Here is a 16,101-nt window from a genome sequence, read left to right as displayed (position 1 = left end):
GCTCTCAGTTTTCAGGTTGCAGTTTAATGCAGCCGACCTGCATTATTTTGGTGCATCATTAGTGGCCTATTTATTGGCCCCAATCTTCACACTTTTGCATAGTTGTGCTCTCAGTTTTCAGGTTGCAGCCTGTGGAGATTGCCCTCAGGGGTCATGGAGAGTGAGATCTTCGAGGTAGAGACATAGGCAGACATTCTCTTTTCACCCGCGTATATATTTGCATCCTTAAACAGCATTCTTCATTACAGATTTTCTGCGTTTCACTGTCTTTTTTTTTTCTTTTTCGTAAAAGGTAATTGTATTAATTACGAAAAAAAGGTACAAGTTTACATGATTACAAGATACACGATGGCTCTAAGCCATCGTGTGTAAAATCTCTCTCTCTCTCTAGAGTACTAAACGACAAAAGAGTTACAAAAAGTCATGGCAAAGATGCAGAGGAAATTGCCATATGCCAGGGAAGTAAGTCCCCCCGAGGGAGTAAGTCAGAGTGCCGAATGAGATCTATCTGCCAATGCAAGAGGCCTTTAAGCCTAGCAATATGTCCCTGAACATTATAGGCTGAATCAAAAAGAAAAGCATTCCGAATGGTCCAATTGTGCCAATAGCCCTAGTATCTAAGAAAGCGAAACAAGATCTTCATATGCGACTGTGCCGGTGTGGGGTATTTGGGCCGCGCAAAAACCTAGTCAAAAGGGCTCAGCGAGAAACCAACCACTGCTCGCTAAACCTCTGATAAGAGTGACCAGATTTTCTTAGCAAGAGGGCAAGAAATAAATCGATGATGGGCCGATTCCACACTGGTGGTGCAAAAGAAACAATTGCCGTTGGAGATTCGACCCTTGGAAAGGGCTGAAGCAAGAGGAAGACCACCGATCATCACCCTCCAAAGAAAGACCTTGCATTTGAAAGGTGTCTTGTTCATCCAGCCTCCATCACAGTTACCTTCCACCATGAGTGAGATTTACGCAATCCCCATACAGTATTAGCTTTAGTAACCAGCCATTGATGATCTTTAATGAGAAGATGATACACCTGGTTAGCTGAGGCCTTTTCCAAATTCAGGTGGCCTGCAAGGTCCCAATCCTGTGGAAACGGTTGTTTGCTCTGGAGCACCATCAAAAGCTGTCCCCATAAATCACGGTATCCACGAGGGATCTTGAAAAGCCTTCTGGCTGTACGAAACGATATCAACACATTTCGACTAGCAAGGGTGGCATGTGTAACTGAAGTCAAGCCCAAACGTGCCATACGGTTAAATTTTGGTTTGAGCTCATGTTTGCTTTCCCAAGAAAGTAATCGCGAGGTTGCCAACAGTTCCAGTTGAAAAGAGTTAGTAGCTAAGCGCTCCTCTGCTGGATGCCATTGAGCATTCTGGAGAACCAATTTCTAGGAACATACCAAGTGAGCAAGCAGGGATGATGAAGGACTAGAAAACCGAGAGTTTGCATTAAGAACATGCCACTAGGAGCTTTGAATTTGAGTATTACCATGCACAAGCCCGTGATTCTCAAGAAAATAATGGGCTATCAAAACCCACGGGTGATGATCCAAGCACATGGCACGAAAAAGAGACCAATGGAGTGCCAGCATATGAGTTTCGGCATCCAAAATAGCCCCACTACCCATGCGTTTGGGCGTACATGCATGTGACCAAGAAATCCATGAAATACCTGTATGTAAGAGGTCCTTCCATAAAATGAAACGAATGTACTGAGTAAGAGCATTCAATGTAGTAGTAGTCCAAGGTAGCAATGGCAAGAAATATGTGAGCATTGGCAACATAATTGTCTGAGCCACTTTGAGGCGAACATGGAAAGGCCAAGCCTGTGACTTCCAATACAGAAACTTAGCTGTCAGTTTCTGTGAAATCCACTCTAGTAGTTGCTTCGGCCGAACATCAATACCCAAAGGGTACCTAAGATGCCTGACAATGGAACCACGGGGAACAACCATTCCCTGCCAGTCCAGTGATTGCAAATCTGACTCTGTGCAGCTGAGAATGGCTGATTTCAAAACATTGATATGAAGACCAGAAGCATGACCAAAGAGAGTCCAAACATCTAATGCTTTGTGAAGATTATCATTATCCGCACGCAAAATCATAAAGCTGTCATCAGCCAAGGATTGACTAATGAAGTGCTGTCCAAAAGGAAGAGACAATCTAGCTAACCGATAGAAGCTGCCATATGAGATAACATTGAAAGAACTGGATGAGTCGCAAGGGCAAAAAAGAGAGGACTCAAAGGACAAGCATGTCTCACAGAGCGTGCAAGGACAAAAGGCTCGGTAACACCACCATTCAGCATAACTTGCGAAGAAGCCGCAATACTAATGGTGTAGATCAAACGAGCCATCCGAGTACCAAAGCCCATAGTAGACTTAAGTTCTGCAATGAAGGACCAGTCTAAATAATCAAAAGCCTTTTCCAGGTCCAATTGAATCAATACCACCTCCTGATTAGATTGCCTTGTATAGTCAATAGCCATTTGCACATTCAAGACATTATGCAAAATGTTTCGGCCCTTAATGAAACCATATTGAAGAGGATGTACAATGGCAGGAAGATGCTTATGGAGCCGATTCGCCATTACTTTGGAAAAGATTTTATACATAGAACCCATCAAAGAAATTGGTCGCCAATGTTTCAACATAGATGGCAAAGGAACTTTTGGAAGCAGTTTGATAAGTCCTTCTTTCCATGAGGAAGGTATGAACCCCGTTTCCCACACTTGCTAAAACATAGCCGTCAATGGTTTCACCAGACTGGTAGCAAAAACCTCAAAGAATTCATTGGTGAGACCATCCCAACCGGGGCTTTTATCCTTGGGCAAGTGCAACAAAACATCCATAACCTCCGCCTCACAAATATCTGTCTCCAAAGTAGTTTGCATGTCATGTGGAATCTGATTGCGGACCAAATCATAGAAAAGTGAGCGAGCATGAGTAGTTTGGTCAGAAGGTGAAGGAGTAGAACCAAGAAGGTCTAGAAAAAAATTCATACACATATTCACAATAGTCTGAGGATCAGTGAGTCATATTCTCTCGAGCGGGAGATGCATGAAGAGCACGAAAGAACTTATGAGTCTGACAAGCATTATCTTGCAAATTCTCAGTCAAATTTTGCAATTTGGCCTGTTGATAAGATTTCAACTGAAACTCTTTAAGAAGATCAGCCAAACGCATAGCCAATGGCAGCAGAAATACATCATCTGGAGTCTCCACCAGTAGAGAACGAACCAAAACTAGTAATTCCTCCGCTGCGTGTCGATGCCGCCGACAAAGAGAGGCATGATGGATCCCATATTGCCGAACAACCCGCTGCACATTAGAGAGCAATCGTTCAAAAGAAGCATTGCCATCAGAGGGGAAGTCCAATAAAAATCTATCAATCAATTGCTGCATATAACCTTGAAAGATTGAATGCTTCAAATAAGACGAGTTGAAACGCAAAGGGAGTCTATCCAGAAATTGCTTAGAAGGTGCAATGGGTTGAACAAGCATCTCAAGCTGTAGAGGAAAATGGTCCAACAAGGCATATTGCTGCAACACTTTCATTTCCAGCATCTCAGGAAGAAAAGCATCATCCTGCATGATGTACATGCGGTCCAACCGCGACCATGTAGATGTATAATGCGCAGAATGAAAAGTAAACCCTGTAGAAGAAGGGTGTAGCCATGGCCAGAGATCTTGCTTAAGTACGGCAAGAGCAAATGCGTTCCACACACGGCTTTCCAGAGTATCCATCACCGAATGCTCTGATGTGGACTGTGAAGGATCAACACACATATTAAAATCCCTCATCAAGAAACCCCATCTGCCAAGTGACAAGGAGGTCTGCAAAGTATTCCAAAGATCCCGGATAAAGGGTCATTTGGAGCATAGAGCCCAAGTAACCATAAGATCTCTCCTTCAAATGAAACTTCAATCACCACAAAACGACCATGTACATCATTTTTGATAAGGACAGGTTGATATTTCTCATGTACAATCATAAGCACACCAGAATAATGCATGGCATATGTCCCTGCATAAAACAAGCGAAAGCCATGGCAATCCACAACTTTTCTTGGTTCGCCGCGACTCTTGTGCTCAACAGCGCACAAGATATCCCACTGATTCTCATGCAATAAACTCCACATGGCATGTTGCTTATTGCGACAACAAATGCCTCGCACATTCCACGTGGCTATCTTCATGTATATTCAAAAAGAAGATCAGGAAGGAGGCAAAGCTTGCCTCGATTTAACCTTTTCTGCTAGAATGTCAAGGACTGCCTCATCCAAAAAATCAGCCAACACGGCAAAAGAGTTCTAACGGGCAGATTTAGAGGTAGACGGTGTATCCACTGACTTGGGGATGGAACGGGGATAATGCCGATCCCATGGGGTAATCACATTACCTCTAGCATCAAAAGCCAACTTAGGAGATGGGCCCTTCGGACCATCCGTATATACTTTCCTAGTGAGATGATTGCGAGGAACAGAAGAAACCATAGCATGAGAAGGGTGCTCTGACGACAACATGTCTTTCCTGTGCGTATAAGTACGCAAGGAATCTTGTGAAGCATTAGGCATAGTATCCGCCATGCCAGCATCAAACCTTTTACCTTTTTTGGCACGTACATCTACCCAATCATTGTTACGGGAATCCAAGCCCGAAACATGTTGTTTGCCTTTACCCAAAACTTTAGGTGGCTGGGTCGCATCCTGCGACGGAGCATCAAGCACCATATCTTCCCTGGGAGGCAAAACATGCTCAGCATTTGAAGTCGGTTGCTTCGTTGGACATTCGGCCATAAAATGCTCCAATTTTCCACATGAAAAACAATGCCCTGCAAAGTTACCCCATTTCAGATGAAAGTGCAAAGGATGCATGCCAGAGCAGTTAAGACGTAACCAAGCAGGCCTTTTCCGAGGAGTGTCCCATAACATATATAACGGTTACGATTCGTAGCCCTTAGGCTCGGGGGGACCAAAACAGTGCCCACAATGGCCATCGCATCCTTTAACAGTGGCCAATAGATAGCCAGACAGTTTTTCACATCAACCCGCACTGGGCATTCATGTTGAAGCAAGCGCTGAAAATCTGCCATTGGGCGCCATGGCACAACATGGACCAAACGGCGATAAAAAAACAATGGCAGTTTAGTCAGCAGATTGGCACGATGCTTCTCAGATTTCAACAGCACCTCATAAAAGCCTCGAGGACCAACAAAAATCTCTTCAACACACTCCCCTTGTAGTAGACTTTGCAGCCACTGGCGAATATAGGAAAGCACTGGGATCCTACCAGTGAAGAAGAGTATAACAACACGTTCATAAAACACTGAGAATGAGCGCAAAACATTTTGGGGATCCACAGTGGCTTCCACAACATCTTCAGTTTCAGAGTCTAAAAACGCTGCATGATTATGTTGAACATAATCACCAAGCAAAGCGTTGGCAAACTCCAGCAAATGCTCCCAGTCCACATCCTGAGAATCCACAGAATCAGAAGCAACCTGAGCATAAGAACGTTTCCGATGATCCTGATGATCCATTGTATCTTCCGGAGTATGCTTGGTGCGTTTGCCTGCAGGCTGGAAGTCAGGACCAGGTGGCATCTCCTCTGTGCAAGGAACCATATCCTCTGGTTCCTTTGTTTCAAAATCAGGACCAAGGGCTGCCACCGTTTGGTCAATAAAATCCATATCCAGACCAGCCATGTTGTATCACCACTTTAACAGCTCTCTCTCTCTCTCTCTCTCTCTCTCTCTCTCTGTGTACAGAGGCGGGTCTGCTTTCTTTGTCTGTGCGTAGGGGCAGATTGCACGTGCCACAGTAGAATGTACTGTCTACAGTCTCTGCTCGTCAGTAATCTGCTGCCTCCTGGGCATAGATCTGTCCTTGTAAAATGTCTATCTATCTGTCCCTGTTACTGTCGTTTCCCAGCCTATGCAAGGACGTATTCTGCAAGCACCCCCTTTGATCCTGACAATTCTGCGATACGCTGGTCAAAACTTCCATGCTGCAGCACAGCACGATTACAGATAGGTAAAAGGCAGGTCACGTTGGCGGGCCAGGTATGCAGTGTGCAGGTCACGATGGCAGACACCAGGGGCCAGCGCAGGTGACAGCGTCCATGATCCCCTCTCTCTCTCTCTCGCTCTGTCTCTTTGTTGCGTTCTTTGCCTGAGTCTTGCGCATAGGGGCCGCGCAGAGTTGTGCAGGTCTGTGGACGTGATGCTGCGCAAGAAGGTAGGGGCGCGAGGCTAGGATCAAGTTGCCTCTGTCTGTCTCGCTCGTTCACTCTCTCTCGCTCGAATCTTTTTCTTTCTCTCTCTTTTGTCTTTGTTCACTCTTTGTCTTGGTTATTCACTCCGGCACTGCTTCACTTTGATAGGTATTGTTAGCAGTCGTGTGTCTTGTGTGGTCATCTCTTGCGTGTGAGCCTTAGTCTGAGTCAAACGAGGACATTAGGAGCTCTAACATTGTATATGTCTATCATTTTTTGTGTTTTAGACACTTTAGATGGAGGGCATTCTTTTTCGCCTATACATAGGTGGCATGCCCTCCCACTTTTATTATCCATCATTGATCCTTCGTGATTAGCTAACCTTCCTCATTCTCTCATCCCCCTGCTACCGTTTGGCACCCACATTGATGCATAGAGCTACATGTTGGGGTTGATTGTTGCAGCCTTGTATCTTCAGTTATTGCAGTCACATTGCTCCTCTTTCTTGTGTTCTCTCTTTGTCTCCTTTTCTCTGTGTTCACTTTCCTCTTTCTGTTTTGCACTCTTACAAGTATCACATGTAGAGCAGTACTTGAGGATCATCCAAGGCCTTTGTTTTCTGTATCAAATCTTTAAACTCGTATGAATATGCATCCAACCTCTTTTTTCCCATATCTGGCTCAAATAATTTACGGAAAATTTCAATGCATCATTAGTCACGAAATGCTTCTGAAAAATGGATTGAAAATCAGCCCATGTCTATGGCATCAGGGCGTAGCCCTGCCCACCAAGCATATGCTTTCCCATCCCTTGTAACATGATTTGTATTTGTTTGATATGCTGAGGGTCATCAAACTGATATAAATCAAAATACGTTTTCCATTTGGCCAGCTATGAATCGATGTTCGTCTCGAAGGTAAAATACGATACAAGCCCTATATAGGGCTGTGTGAGAAAGCCAATTAGGAGCTTATTAAATCATTCTAATGTTTGTGCAACCTGTTGCACATTACTTCTCTTTCAACTCACATTAGTTTCTATCATTGCTTGTCAGTCTACAATTTTGTGCGTTTGAGCTTGATGAAATTGAAAGGTTCTCTCTTTCTCCTTGGCAGTCCTATCCCCTGCTTCTCAGTCTCTTTGTGTCTATCACTCTCTTTGCTTTATCTTTTTCACTTTGGGCATGATATCCAACACATTCAAGTGTCCCTTATAGATCTATATATATTGTATATGAGCAGTATGGTGGATGTATTCATATAAGGTTACAGAAGTTTCTTTTCCATTCATTAAGCACATTCAAAGAATGAGAGTTTTATAATTATTGAATGTGTGTCTAACTTATAAAAGTGTACTCTTTTTTAATGTTTCTTCTTCGAAAATCCATCCTTTTCTTCATTGTTATGGCATAGCACAGTAATTGTTGCTTTCCATGTGTGGAGAAATGGCTGAAAAGGGAATTTGTTTGCAGGTGTATGGGAGTGTTGAGGAAGCTTATGCTTGGATTCCACGAGATAATTTTACTGTCCTTGTTGAACATATTCTCGATAATACAGAAATGGTAATCCTGCCCTATATGTTTGTTAATTAGTCATCAGCTGATAGGCCGAACTTTTTGGAATATTGGCTTACAGATAGTATGTGTGCATTCCTCTGACTTGTAGCAGGCAATTCAGCAGTCTCTATCGATGGCTTGTGGGGATCTTTCTTCTCATGACTTAAGGAAAGCCTCTCCTATCAGAGAGAGTGGCAATAAACCTTCAAAAAGGCATTTGATTAAGAAGAAAATGCTGCTGAATAAGTGTGAAACACCAGGTATTGCAAAGCAGATTTGTCATGACTCATCCAACATCACCCCTTGTGGCAGAAATGCTTATCACAGCAAGGATGATAATTTACCAGATCACTGTATATCAAGATATGTTCCATCATATCAAAATAAAACACAATCGCATTTCAAAAAGAAAATATCAACCTCCCCACAGGTGTTAGAGGGACCAGGTTACAGTAATTCACAACTTCCTCAAAAGATGGATCTTGAGAGTAGAAAGGACAAAGCAAAAATCCAAAGAAATGCTTCTGAGGTCAAAAGCCAAAAACCTGATGCCGATTCTGCTATTGTAATCTCAGACGAACATGAAAGCACACAGTCACTATGCATAGCCAGTGGCAAATGTAAAACTATGCATCAAAGGTTATACAAAGGTACTGTTAATAAGAGGGTGGAAAAAGGTATTGGTTCATGTCATGATGATCAGGTAAAATATTTCAATACTCAAGATGACCCTTTACCAGTTCAACATTCAGTGAGGAGAGCAGGACTGGAGAAAGGAAAATTGTCTTGCCTTGAAGTCATGCCACAGGATGAGCCTGAGGCTAGGATGCTGTTATCAAATGGATGCAAAGACTTGGCATCTCGCCCTCAGGATTTTTCCCAGCAGTGCATGCATTCTAACAGCAATGGGTGCAACAAGATACCTCATATGCCAGAAAATAAGCTCAACCCATCATATGGAATCGCAAACGGTTGTGGGACTTTAAAGAAGGCATCATCATACACGTTGTTAGAGGTGAATGATGTGCATGAGGATAGATCTTGTATTGGGCTGGAGCCACCTACAGCAGCTAACTTTGAGATGGATTCAAGCCATAAACAAAGAAATGGAAGTGAGGGCTTGAAGAGGATTAAGTCAAAAGTTGAGATCCATACTTTCATGACCTCAGATGACTATTGTTGTGGAAACAAGGATGCAATTAAGGCAAACATTATGATTTGTGGGGTAGATGCTTGTACTCAACCAGTGGAAGCAAAAGCAGGAAGCAAGAGTATAGTCAAAACTGGAAAGGAGCAGTTTTGTGGGAATCTTGATATGGTTGTGACTAATGATTTAAGGGAGGTGCATGGTGTGCTTGATTGTGTGGATGACTCCCTATTAGAGAAGCTTGAATCAAGCCTGGAGGAAGGGGACTGTGAAAGAGCTTTTGAGTTGTTTGCAGCATGGAAGAGTACATTAAATGTAAGTTAGTCTGATTCTCTTTCTTGTACTGAGATCAAAATAAAATTGAAGGCTCACAGACACCAAGATCTATATCTCTTGCTCAGCTCATTTGAGTTTTAGAACTAAGCATCCTTTGTTCTTGGTGGTCCTATCAGGTGGAGACAATAGACACAGCAGGGAACAGGCTGCTTTGGGAAGGTTGAGAACTATCCTGTAAATTACTGCATTCTTAATCACTTTCAGTTTTTGCCTTAGCTTCATTCTTTTTGACTACTTGTTTATTTTTACACAATAGCTTTTTCAATTAGACAGATTGATTTAGGTGTTCACTTCCATATGAGGGAGGGAGGGAGTGAGTGAAAAAGAAAGAAATCTTTATTAACATCTTCAAAAATCCCAAAAAGACCCATGAGATGGACACCATGTCCATTAAGGGTAGTCTCGTCATGCGATACAAAAATGAAGCTGAAAGTCAACGCCTACTATAGAAGGTTACAACAAAAAGAGGGGATAGTATCAATGTCACCCTATAATGTCCCTCGTCAGGTGCTGTAGTATAGAGAGCGAATTGTCTTGGTCCAAGTGGCGTGGTGTCTGCTGATTCCAGACTGCCTGTAAGCGGCCGTGCAAAAGAGTCTAGGCTGTTTTAGATTAGGTGCCATAGGATTTTACTTTCCCTCGGCAGTTGTTGACAAAATTTGCATTAAAGTTGTGGATTGGAAGCTAACCAAGTAGTCACAACTCACAAAGATAGGTTTTTCCTACATTCTATTGGTTGTCTTGGGTGATAAGTGGTGCTTTGGCACTACTAGGTTGTGTTTCTCTTGGTTAACCACCCCAAGGGTAGAGTATGAACAGGTGGATTCTTCGAATATTGTGTGTGTGGACTGCTATTAGATTGTGGGTTGGTAGATATTAGACAACCACTTTGCAATGTTGTGGTATTTGGATATGTGTCTTCTCTAGAGGAGACATCCTACTCATTGTGATAGGGACCAATTGAGACTATTCATCTTACAGTGGATAAAGGATGGTTGACTTATGAGGGAGAAGCTAGATCAGGTAGAGTTTACATGCTGCTCTTGGTTGAGGATCAGAGTTATGGTAGAATGTGACAAGAAATGGTACATTGACACAAACACACTTATATGTATGATGGACGGATGGAGGTATAGAGATTGTAGTGGGATCCATGAGAGTGGGTTTAGAGAGATTGATTCCTCAATAGCCCTTGTGAGGTTGCTTTCTTTGGCTACACCACCAGGGTTGGGGAGGAGGATACAAATGAGCAAGATCAGAGCCAAGCCAACTACTACTCAATATTGGCACAAATATGGCGTCTCAGTGCCTTTGAGGACAAATCACACCCAAAAAGCTCTCTCTCTCTCTCTCTCTCTCTCTCTCTCTTCTTGTAGCTTGTTGCAGATAAGAGTCTAGTACTTGGCACATGGCTTGGTTATGGTAGGGTTCTTGTAGCGTGTGTGGGATCTAGAAGGTGTGGAGGAGAGCCCTCAGGATGCTCTTCCATGGTACAAGTTGAGACTACAATTGTAATGAGAAGTAATAACTTGGGTCAAAGATAAAGTCCCAGCCCAACATGTGGATACTATAAGAGATGGCAGCAGCTGTAGAGAAAAACTCAAGCAAGAAGAAATGATGAAAGCATTGAAGAGGGAACTCCATTGAATCCTAGATGAAAGCTGAATACAATGGTTAGCCCCTCCATGAGCGTAGCAGCTAAGAAATGCATTTCCATGAATTTGAAACTTACAAAACGTTTCTTAAAGTATGAAACGTTTCTGAGAATAAAAAATGTGGGCGTTTTTTTTTTTTGGTGAGTTGGAATCCAAAACATGGTTTTTTTGACAAAAACTGTTCGACAATGTTAAACTTAGTGATGATTATGTGTAATGACTCGTGAGGGCTCAAGATTTTGGATGAGAGATTGATTTTTTTGTGATTTTTTTTAGTTATTGAACTTTGTCAATCTAGTACTATTCTTGTCTTGAGAGTTGAATATTATACGACTTTAGTCTCATTTATGAGTTATTTATGATATATTATAATTCATTCTCAATTTTGACATTTTGTCAGTTTGTTTTGAAATGAGAATCATGATGTTGCAACTTGACTCGGTCCATATTGTAGATAGGCTATTTACATGTTAATTTCAATTTTCTTTGTATGATATATATGAATCATAATGTTTGAGTTCTAAACCATAGTATAGCTTGTCCAAAGACTAACTTTGACATAAGTGACAAGTCAATAATGGATCATGGATATGTAATGTATTATTCTCAATTGACTCTATTATCACTCAAGCTCAATTGGCCATTCTTTGTTTAAGAGAGAGTTCCATAGAGGTTTAGAACCTCTTTCCTTGGTCAAAACTATTAAAAATCCCTATATAAAAAAACCCGTGTTTCTTATTTTACCTCCTCTTGAAACAAACTTACGAAATACATTTTTGACATTTCGTTTCTAAATGTTTCTGACGTTTCTAGCTGCTATGTCCATGAGCTATATTGAGGGTGTTAGAAGTGAGAAGGCAAGAAGTGATAATGACAAATTGTTAGGTGTGCCCTTAAAATATGCAAGAAACCCTAAAAATACATAGGGTGGTGTAATTCTAAAGAAACCTAAAGATACTTTCATGTGCTTCCAAGGCCAAGAAGATGGGAGTTTGAAGAGGGCCCAAAAATAAGGCAAAGGACAATCGGACAAAAAATGACCAAAATGAGTGGGACTTAGGCAAAGCTCATAATTTCCCTTCATTGACTCAATGTAGGGCTTGCGAAGAAACTGCTAAGGTATGCATTGAGGAAATACAGAGTGTATGACCGTGATAGAAACACAAAAATATAGACAATGGCATGTAAAAACTCAAACGCTAAATGCAAAGCACAAAACTCAAAACTCGAAATGCAAAAACACAAATACAAACAGAGAGAGAACTCTGAAGTGAATGAATCAACGTACTAAATGAATGCAAGAGTGTACAAAATGCTCAAGGAAAGAGTAGTAGAGTTTTTGAGTGTGCCAACAAGGTTGTAGCTCAAGTGGTTTGAGTGTGTGGGTGTGTACATGGGTGCGTGAGTTCAAACCTTGGGAATACCCTTGAGGCACCTTTCAAACTTTCAAGCCTTTCTCGAAAAGAAAAGTGTGTTCGAGTGTGATGTCCAATGGAGATGGATCCTGAGTGCTATAACCATCGGTTGGAGTAGTCGAAGGGTGTAGAAGACCAAAACATAGATCAACAGAAGTAGTAGGATGCCTAGTGACGGCAGTGGAGGTGCCTGAGGATGTTGACGATGGCTGAAGCCGCCAAATACAGCTGTAGGGACAGTCGCCTGATTGTAGAGAGCTTGTTGCCAGGTAGTAGGAGTGCAAACACAGACTCAATAGGTAGTGGAAGGTGCTAGCAATGGGTGAATGCTCCAAATGTGGGAGTAGGGAGGGCGACAAGCTGCAAGGCGGCAATAGGAAAGCAGACGCTAGGTGCCAAGACTGATGAAGATGATGTGGCAGTAGTCGCGGAGGTTGGACAGCCAATAGAGGAACGTTAAGGATTGAAGTCTGCATTGAAGAGTGAGAACTTTGCACACGAGGATGAGGTTGAATGGTGGGCAGCTTGTCTATTTATGGATGGGGATGGATCCTCCCAAATTAGGGTTTACACTAAAACTCTCTCAAACTACTTCCGTTGGGTTTTTCAATTAATTAAGCATGTTTTTGGGGCTGTTTAAGAGGCTAATCAGCATGTAATGCATTTTTAAAGCTCAGCACCCCCTCTCAAGCCCAAAATAGGACTAGAAAGAAAGGCCACCCCAAGGCATCCCACCCCAAAGCAGCCAAGGCATCGGACAAAGGGTACATGGTGGTTGCCCAGTGGTCTACCAAGACTACAGAGGTGATAGTTATCTTATCGAGAGAGTCCAAGTAGTCACCCTAGAGAGGATAGGGCAAGTGGAGGAGATGGGGTAGCAATGGGAAGCGTAGCCCCATTGGACTAGTCAGCAGGAGTGGAGGCAATCGTAGCGATCTGTTGGGATTTCTTAGGAGGTAGACCTCGGACCTTGATATGATACTTCTTGTGCACATGGCCTGATCTCTGGTAGTGTTTAGGGAGTTGTTGCTAGATTGATTCCGTTGTAGAAAGGGGTATGTAAAAGGCTAGTGTTAAAAGAGTGGCATTTCCTCTAATGAGGTTCTAGGGTGGAAAGTGACAATGAAGTGAGGATAGTTGGAATATGGTGTATGTTAAAGGCACAGTGTTAAAAGAGTGGCATTTCCTCTAATGATGTTCTAGGGTGGAAAGTGACAATGAAGTGAGGATAGCTGGAATATGGTGTGGAGCAATAGGAATTGCTAGGAGTAGAGATGGAGGATCCAACTCCTAGGGTGCTGGATGCAGAAATAGAGTGTAATCCTAGGTTTTGGAATGAAGAAGAGAAGAAATCTAGGTGCGGGTTAGAAGAGGGTGGGATGGGAGGGATTTGAGAAGAGTGGCTTAGATGCTCATATGAAACAAGAGATGTAGATATACCTGATGAAGGATGCTTGCTTTGAGAGTCCCCTCTATTGATGTTTACATATTGAAAATCATCCGGATCTTGCACACTAAAAGGAATAACAGGAGATGGTTTTGATTCATATGACTCAAAAAGGGTTGTACGAACTTGACATTGGGCATGGCTAAGATAAGAAGATAGGTTACCAATCGTTCCAAATGCCATATGTCCTCCATGATCGGAGAGGGGGCTAGCCTCACCAACCGGTCCAGATTGTGTAGGAAAGTTGGTAGGAGACTTATGAGATTAAAATCTGGAATAGGAGAAGAAAAAGAAGGTGAAGGTGAAGGTGGGGTGTCGTCTTTCTCGCCAAGTCCATAATACCTCCTCAAGGCCTCCAATAATGGAGAAACCCGATAAGACATCATGGAGTCTCGAAAGGTGTTTGAGACATTGTGATTTGGTTACGAGTTGTTTATGTGTCTTGCACAAAACCAAGCCTCCACAATATCTGCATGGTACTCTTTACAAGAGCATTGACTTTGATACCATGTTCGGAAATTGCTAGGTTTTGCACTAAGGAAACACAAGGTGTAAAACCACGACAGAAACACAAAGACATAGACAGTGACATGCAAAATTCAAACCCTAAATGCAAAACGTAAAACTCAAAAATGCAAAAACACAAAAATGCAAACACAAACAGAGAGAGAAGGAGAACTCTGAAGTGAATGAATCAATGCACTAAATGAATGTAAGTGTGTATAGGATGCTCAAGGGAAGAGCAGTAGAGTGTTGGAGTATGACATCCATCAGAGATGGATCTTGAGTGCTATAACCACTAATCGTAGTAGTTGGATGGTGTAGAAGACCAAAGCATAGATCATTAGAAGCAATAGTTTACCTGGTGATAGTAATGGAGGGGCTTGAGGATGTTGGCAATGGCTGAAACTTCCAAACACAGCTGTAGGGACAGTTGCTTGACTGTAGAGAGCCTATTGCCAAGTAGGAGTGCAAATGTAAGCTCAATAGGTAGAGGAAGATGTTGGCGATGGCTGAATGATCCAAATGCAGCAATAGGGACGACGCCAGACTGCAAGGTGGAAGCAAGAGAGTAATCACTAGGTGCCAAGGCTGATGAAGATGACGTGGTAGTTGTTATGGAGGCTGGACAGCTACTAGAGGAAGGTTGGCTGTCATGGACACTAGAAAAGAGTGAGAAACCAACACACAAGTACGAGGCTGAAAGGTGGGCAGCGTATATACTTATAGATGTGGATGGACCCTCCCAAACTAGGGTTTACATTAAAACTATCTCGAACCGCTTTTCGTTTTAGGGTTTTTCATTGATTAAGCATGTTTTGGGGTTCTTTAAGAGGCTAATCAGCGTGTAATGCATCTTTTAGCTCAATAAGGCTCACAACCAAGAGATGATCATGACCATTACCACCTCCTCTTGACCCCCTCTTGGATATTGGGTGTACCTAAACTCCTAAGGGATACAAAAGATGAAGAATCAAAGGCAATGGGAAGAGTGTTCATGAAGATATGTACTACATTGTCCCTATTGTCGTGTGGGTACATGTTTAATAAGGGAAACCAAGGAAAAGACATCTATGTAAATATTCCAGATACATGCTTATGGGATACTTACTCAGGATGTGAACAAGTTTTTTTAGGATTAGAATTGGTCTCCAAAATAGTTTGAATACCCATTATTAAGTTTGTTAACTTAATGATAACTTTGGGTGGATCAAAACACATGTAAGGAGTTATCTTGAATGTTGTAAGGCCTCTAGGCCTAAAAATACAAAAAAGCAAAGCGTTTTACGAAAAGTGGCGTTTTCAACTATTTTGGGAGATTTTCACAATTTTGTCCACATTGATTGGTAGATGAGGTTTGTTTTGGTCAATTTGAGTACTTAAGACAACCATATTTTGAGTTCGGATGAAAAAGTTAGGGAGAAAACAAGTTGTAGCAAGTTCAGGACAGGATTGCTATCATTAGATTTTTAATATAGGGTTTCTTGCTTAAGCATTCTACTTGTGTACTATTGATGGATGCTTTGGGCTATCAAAGAGTCATTCTTTCTCATTGTATTATTGTAGTAGAATACTTTTGGATTGCATAGAGTGTCCAAGTTATATTCTTGAAAGAGTTTAGTCCAAGCAATGTACTTAGACACAATGTTTGTGACACAAGGGTGTAGTTGCAGTTGTGCAAGTCTTTCAAGAGCAATACACAAAATCTTTTTGGAATCTTTATATCTTCCATTTGTCTTGATTCTTTTCTTGAACCCTTGTGGTTTGATGCTCGACACATATATACTTCTCTTTCTCTCCCCCTCCCCCCTTTTCGACCTTTGGTGAAC

General features: G+C 42.1%; 1 protein-coding gene across 7 annotated transcripts in view; it reads left to right on the top strand.

Annotated features, from left to right (window-relative positions):
• LOC148014212 (uncharacterized) overlaps positions 1 to 16,101 on the top strand; it is a 120,197-nt gene that overhangs the window by 39,992 nt on the left and 64,104 nt on the right. For 6 of the 7 annotated variants that reach the window (XR_015688586.1, XR_015688588.1, XM_087666248.1 and 3 more), the window contains exons 2-4: positions 7,688 to 7,777; positions 7,881 to 9,233; positions 9,371 to 9,413. Coding sequence is in view for 4 of the 7 variants with exons in the window: in XM_087666248.1 (XP_087522374.1) it covers positions 7,688 to 7,777; positions 7,881 to 9,233; positions 9,371 to 9,413 (1,486 nt within the window). In the remaining 3 variants the exon portion in view is untranslated. The remainder of the gene's footprint in view (positions 1 to 7,687; positions 7,778 to 7,880; positions 9,234 to 9,370; positions 9,414 to 16,101) is intronic. The other variant, XR_015688587.1, reaches the window with a different exon arrangement.

Source organism: Lygodium microphyllum, chromosome 25, assembly GCF_053477565.2.
Source record: "Lygodium microphyllum isolate KBCC chromosome 25, Lygodium_microphyllum_v1.1.10, whole genome shotgun sequence".
In the NCBI taxonomy this organism is placed as follows: Eukaryota; Viridiplantae; Streptophyta; class Polypodiopsida; order Schizaeales; family Lygodiaceae; genus Lygodium; species Lygodium microphyllum.
The sequence above is the reverse complement of the archived record's forward strand: the minus strand, read 5'-3'. Positions and strand labels throughout refer to the sequence as shown.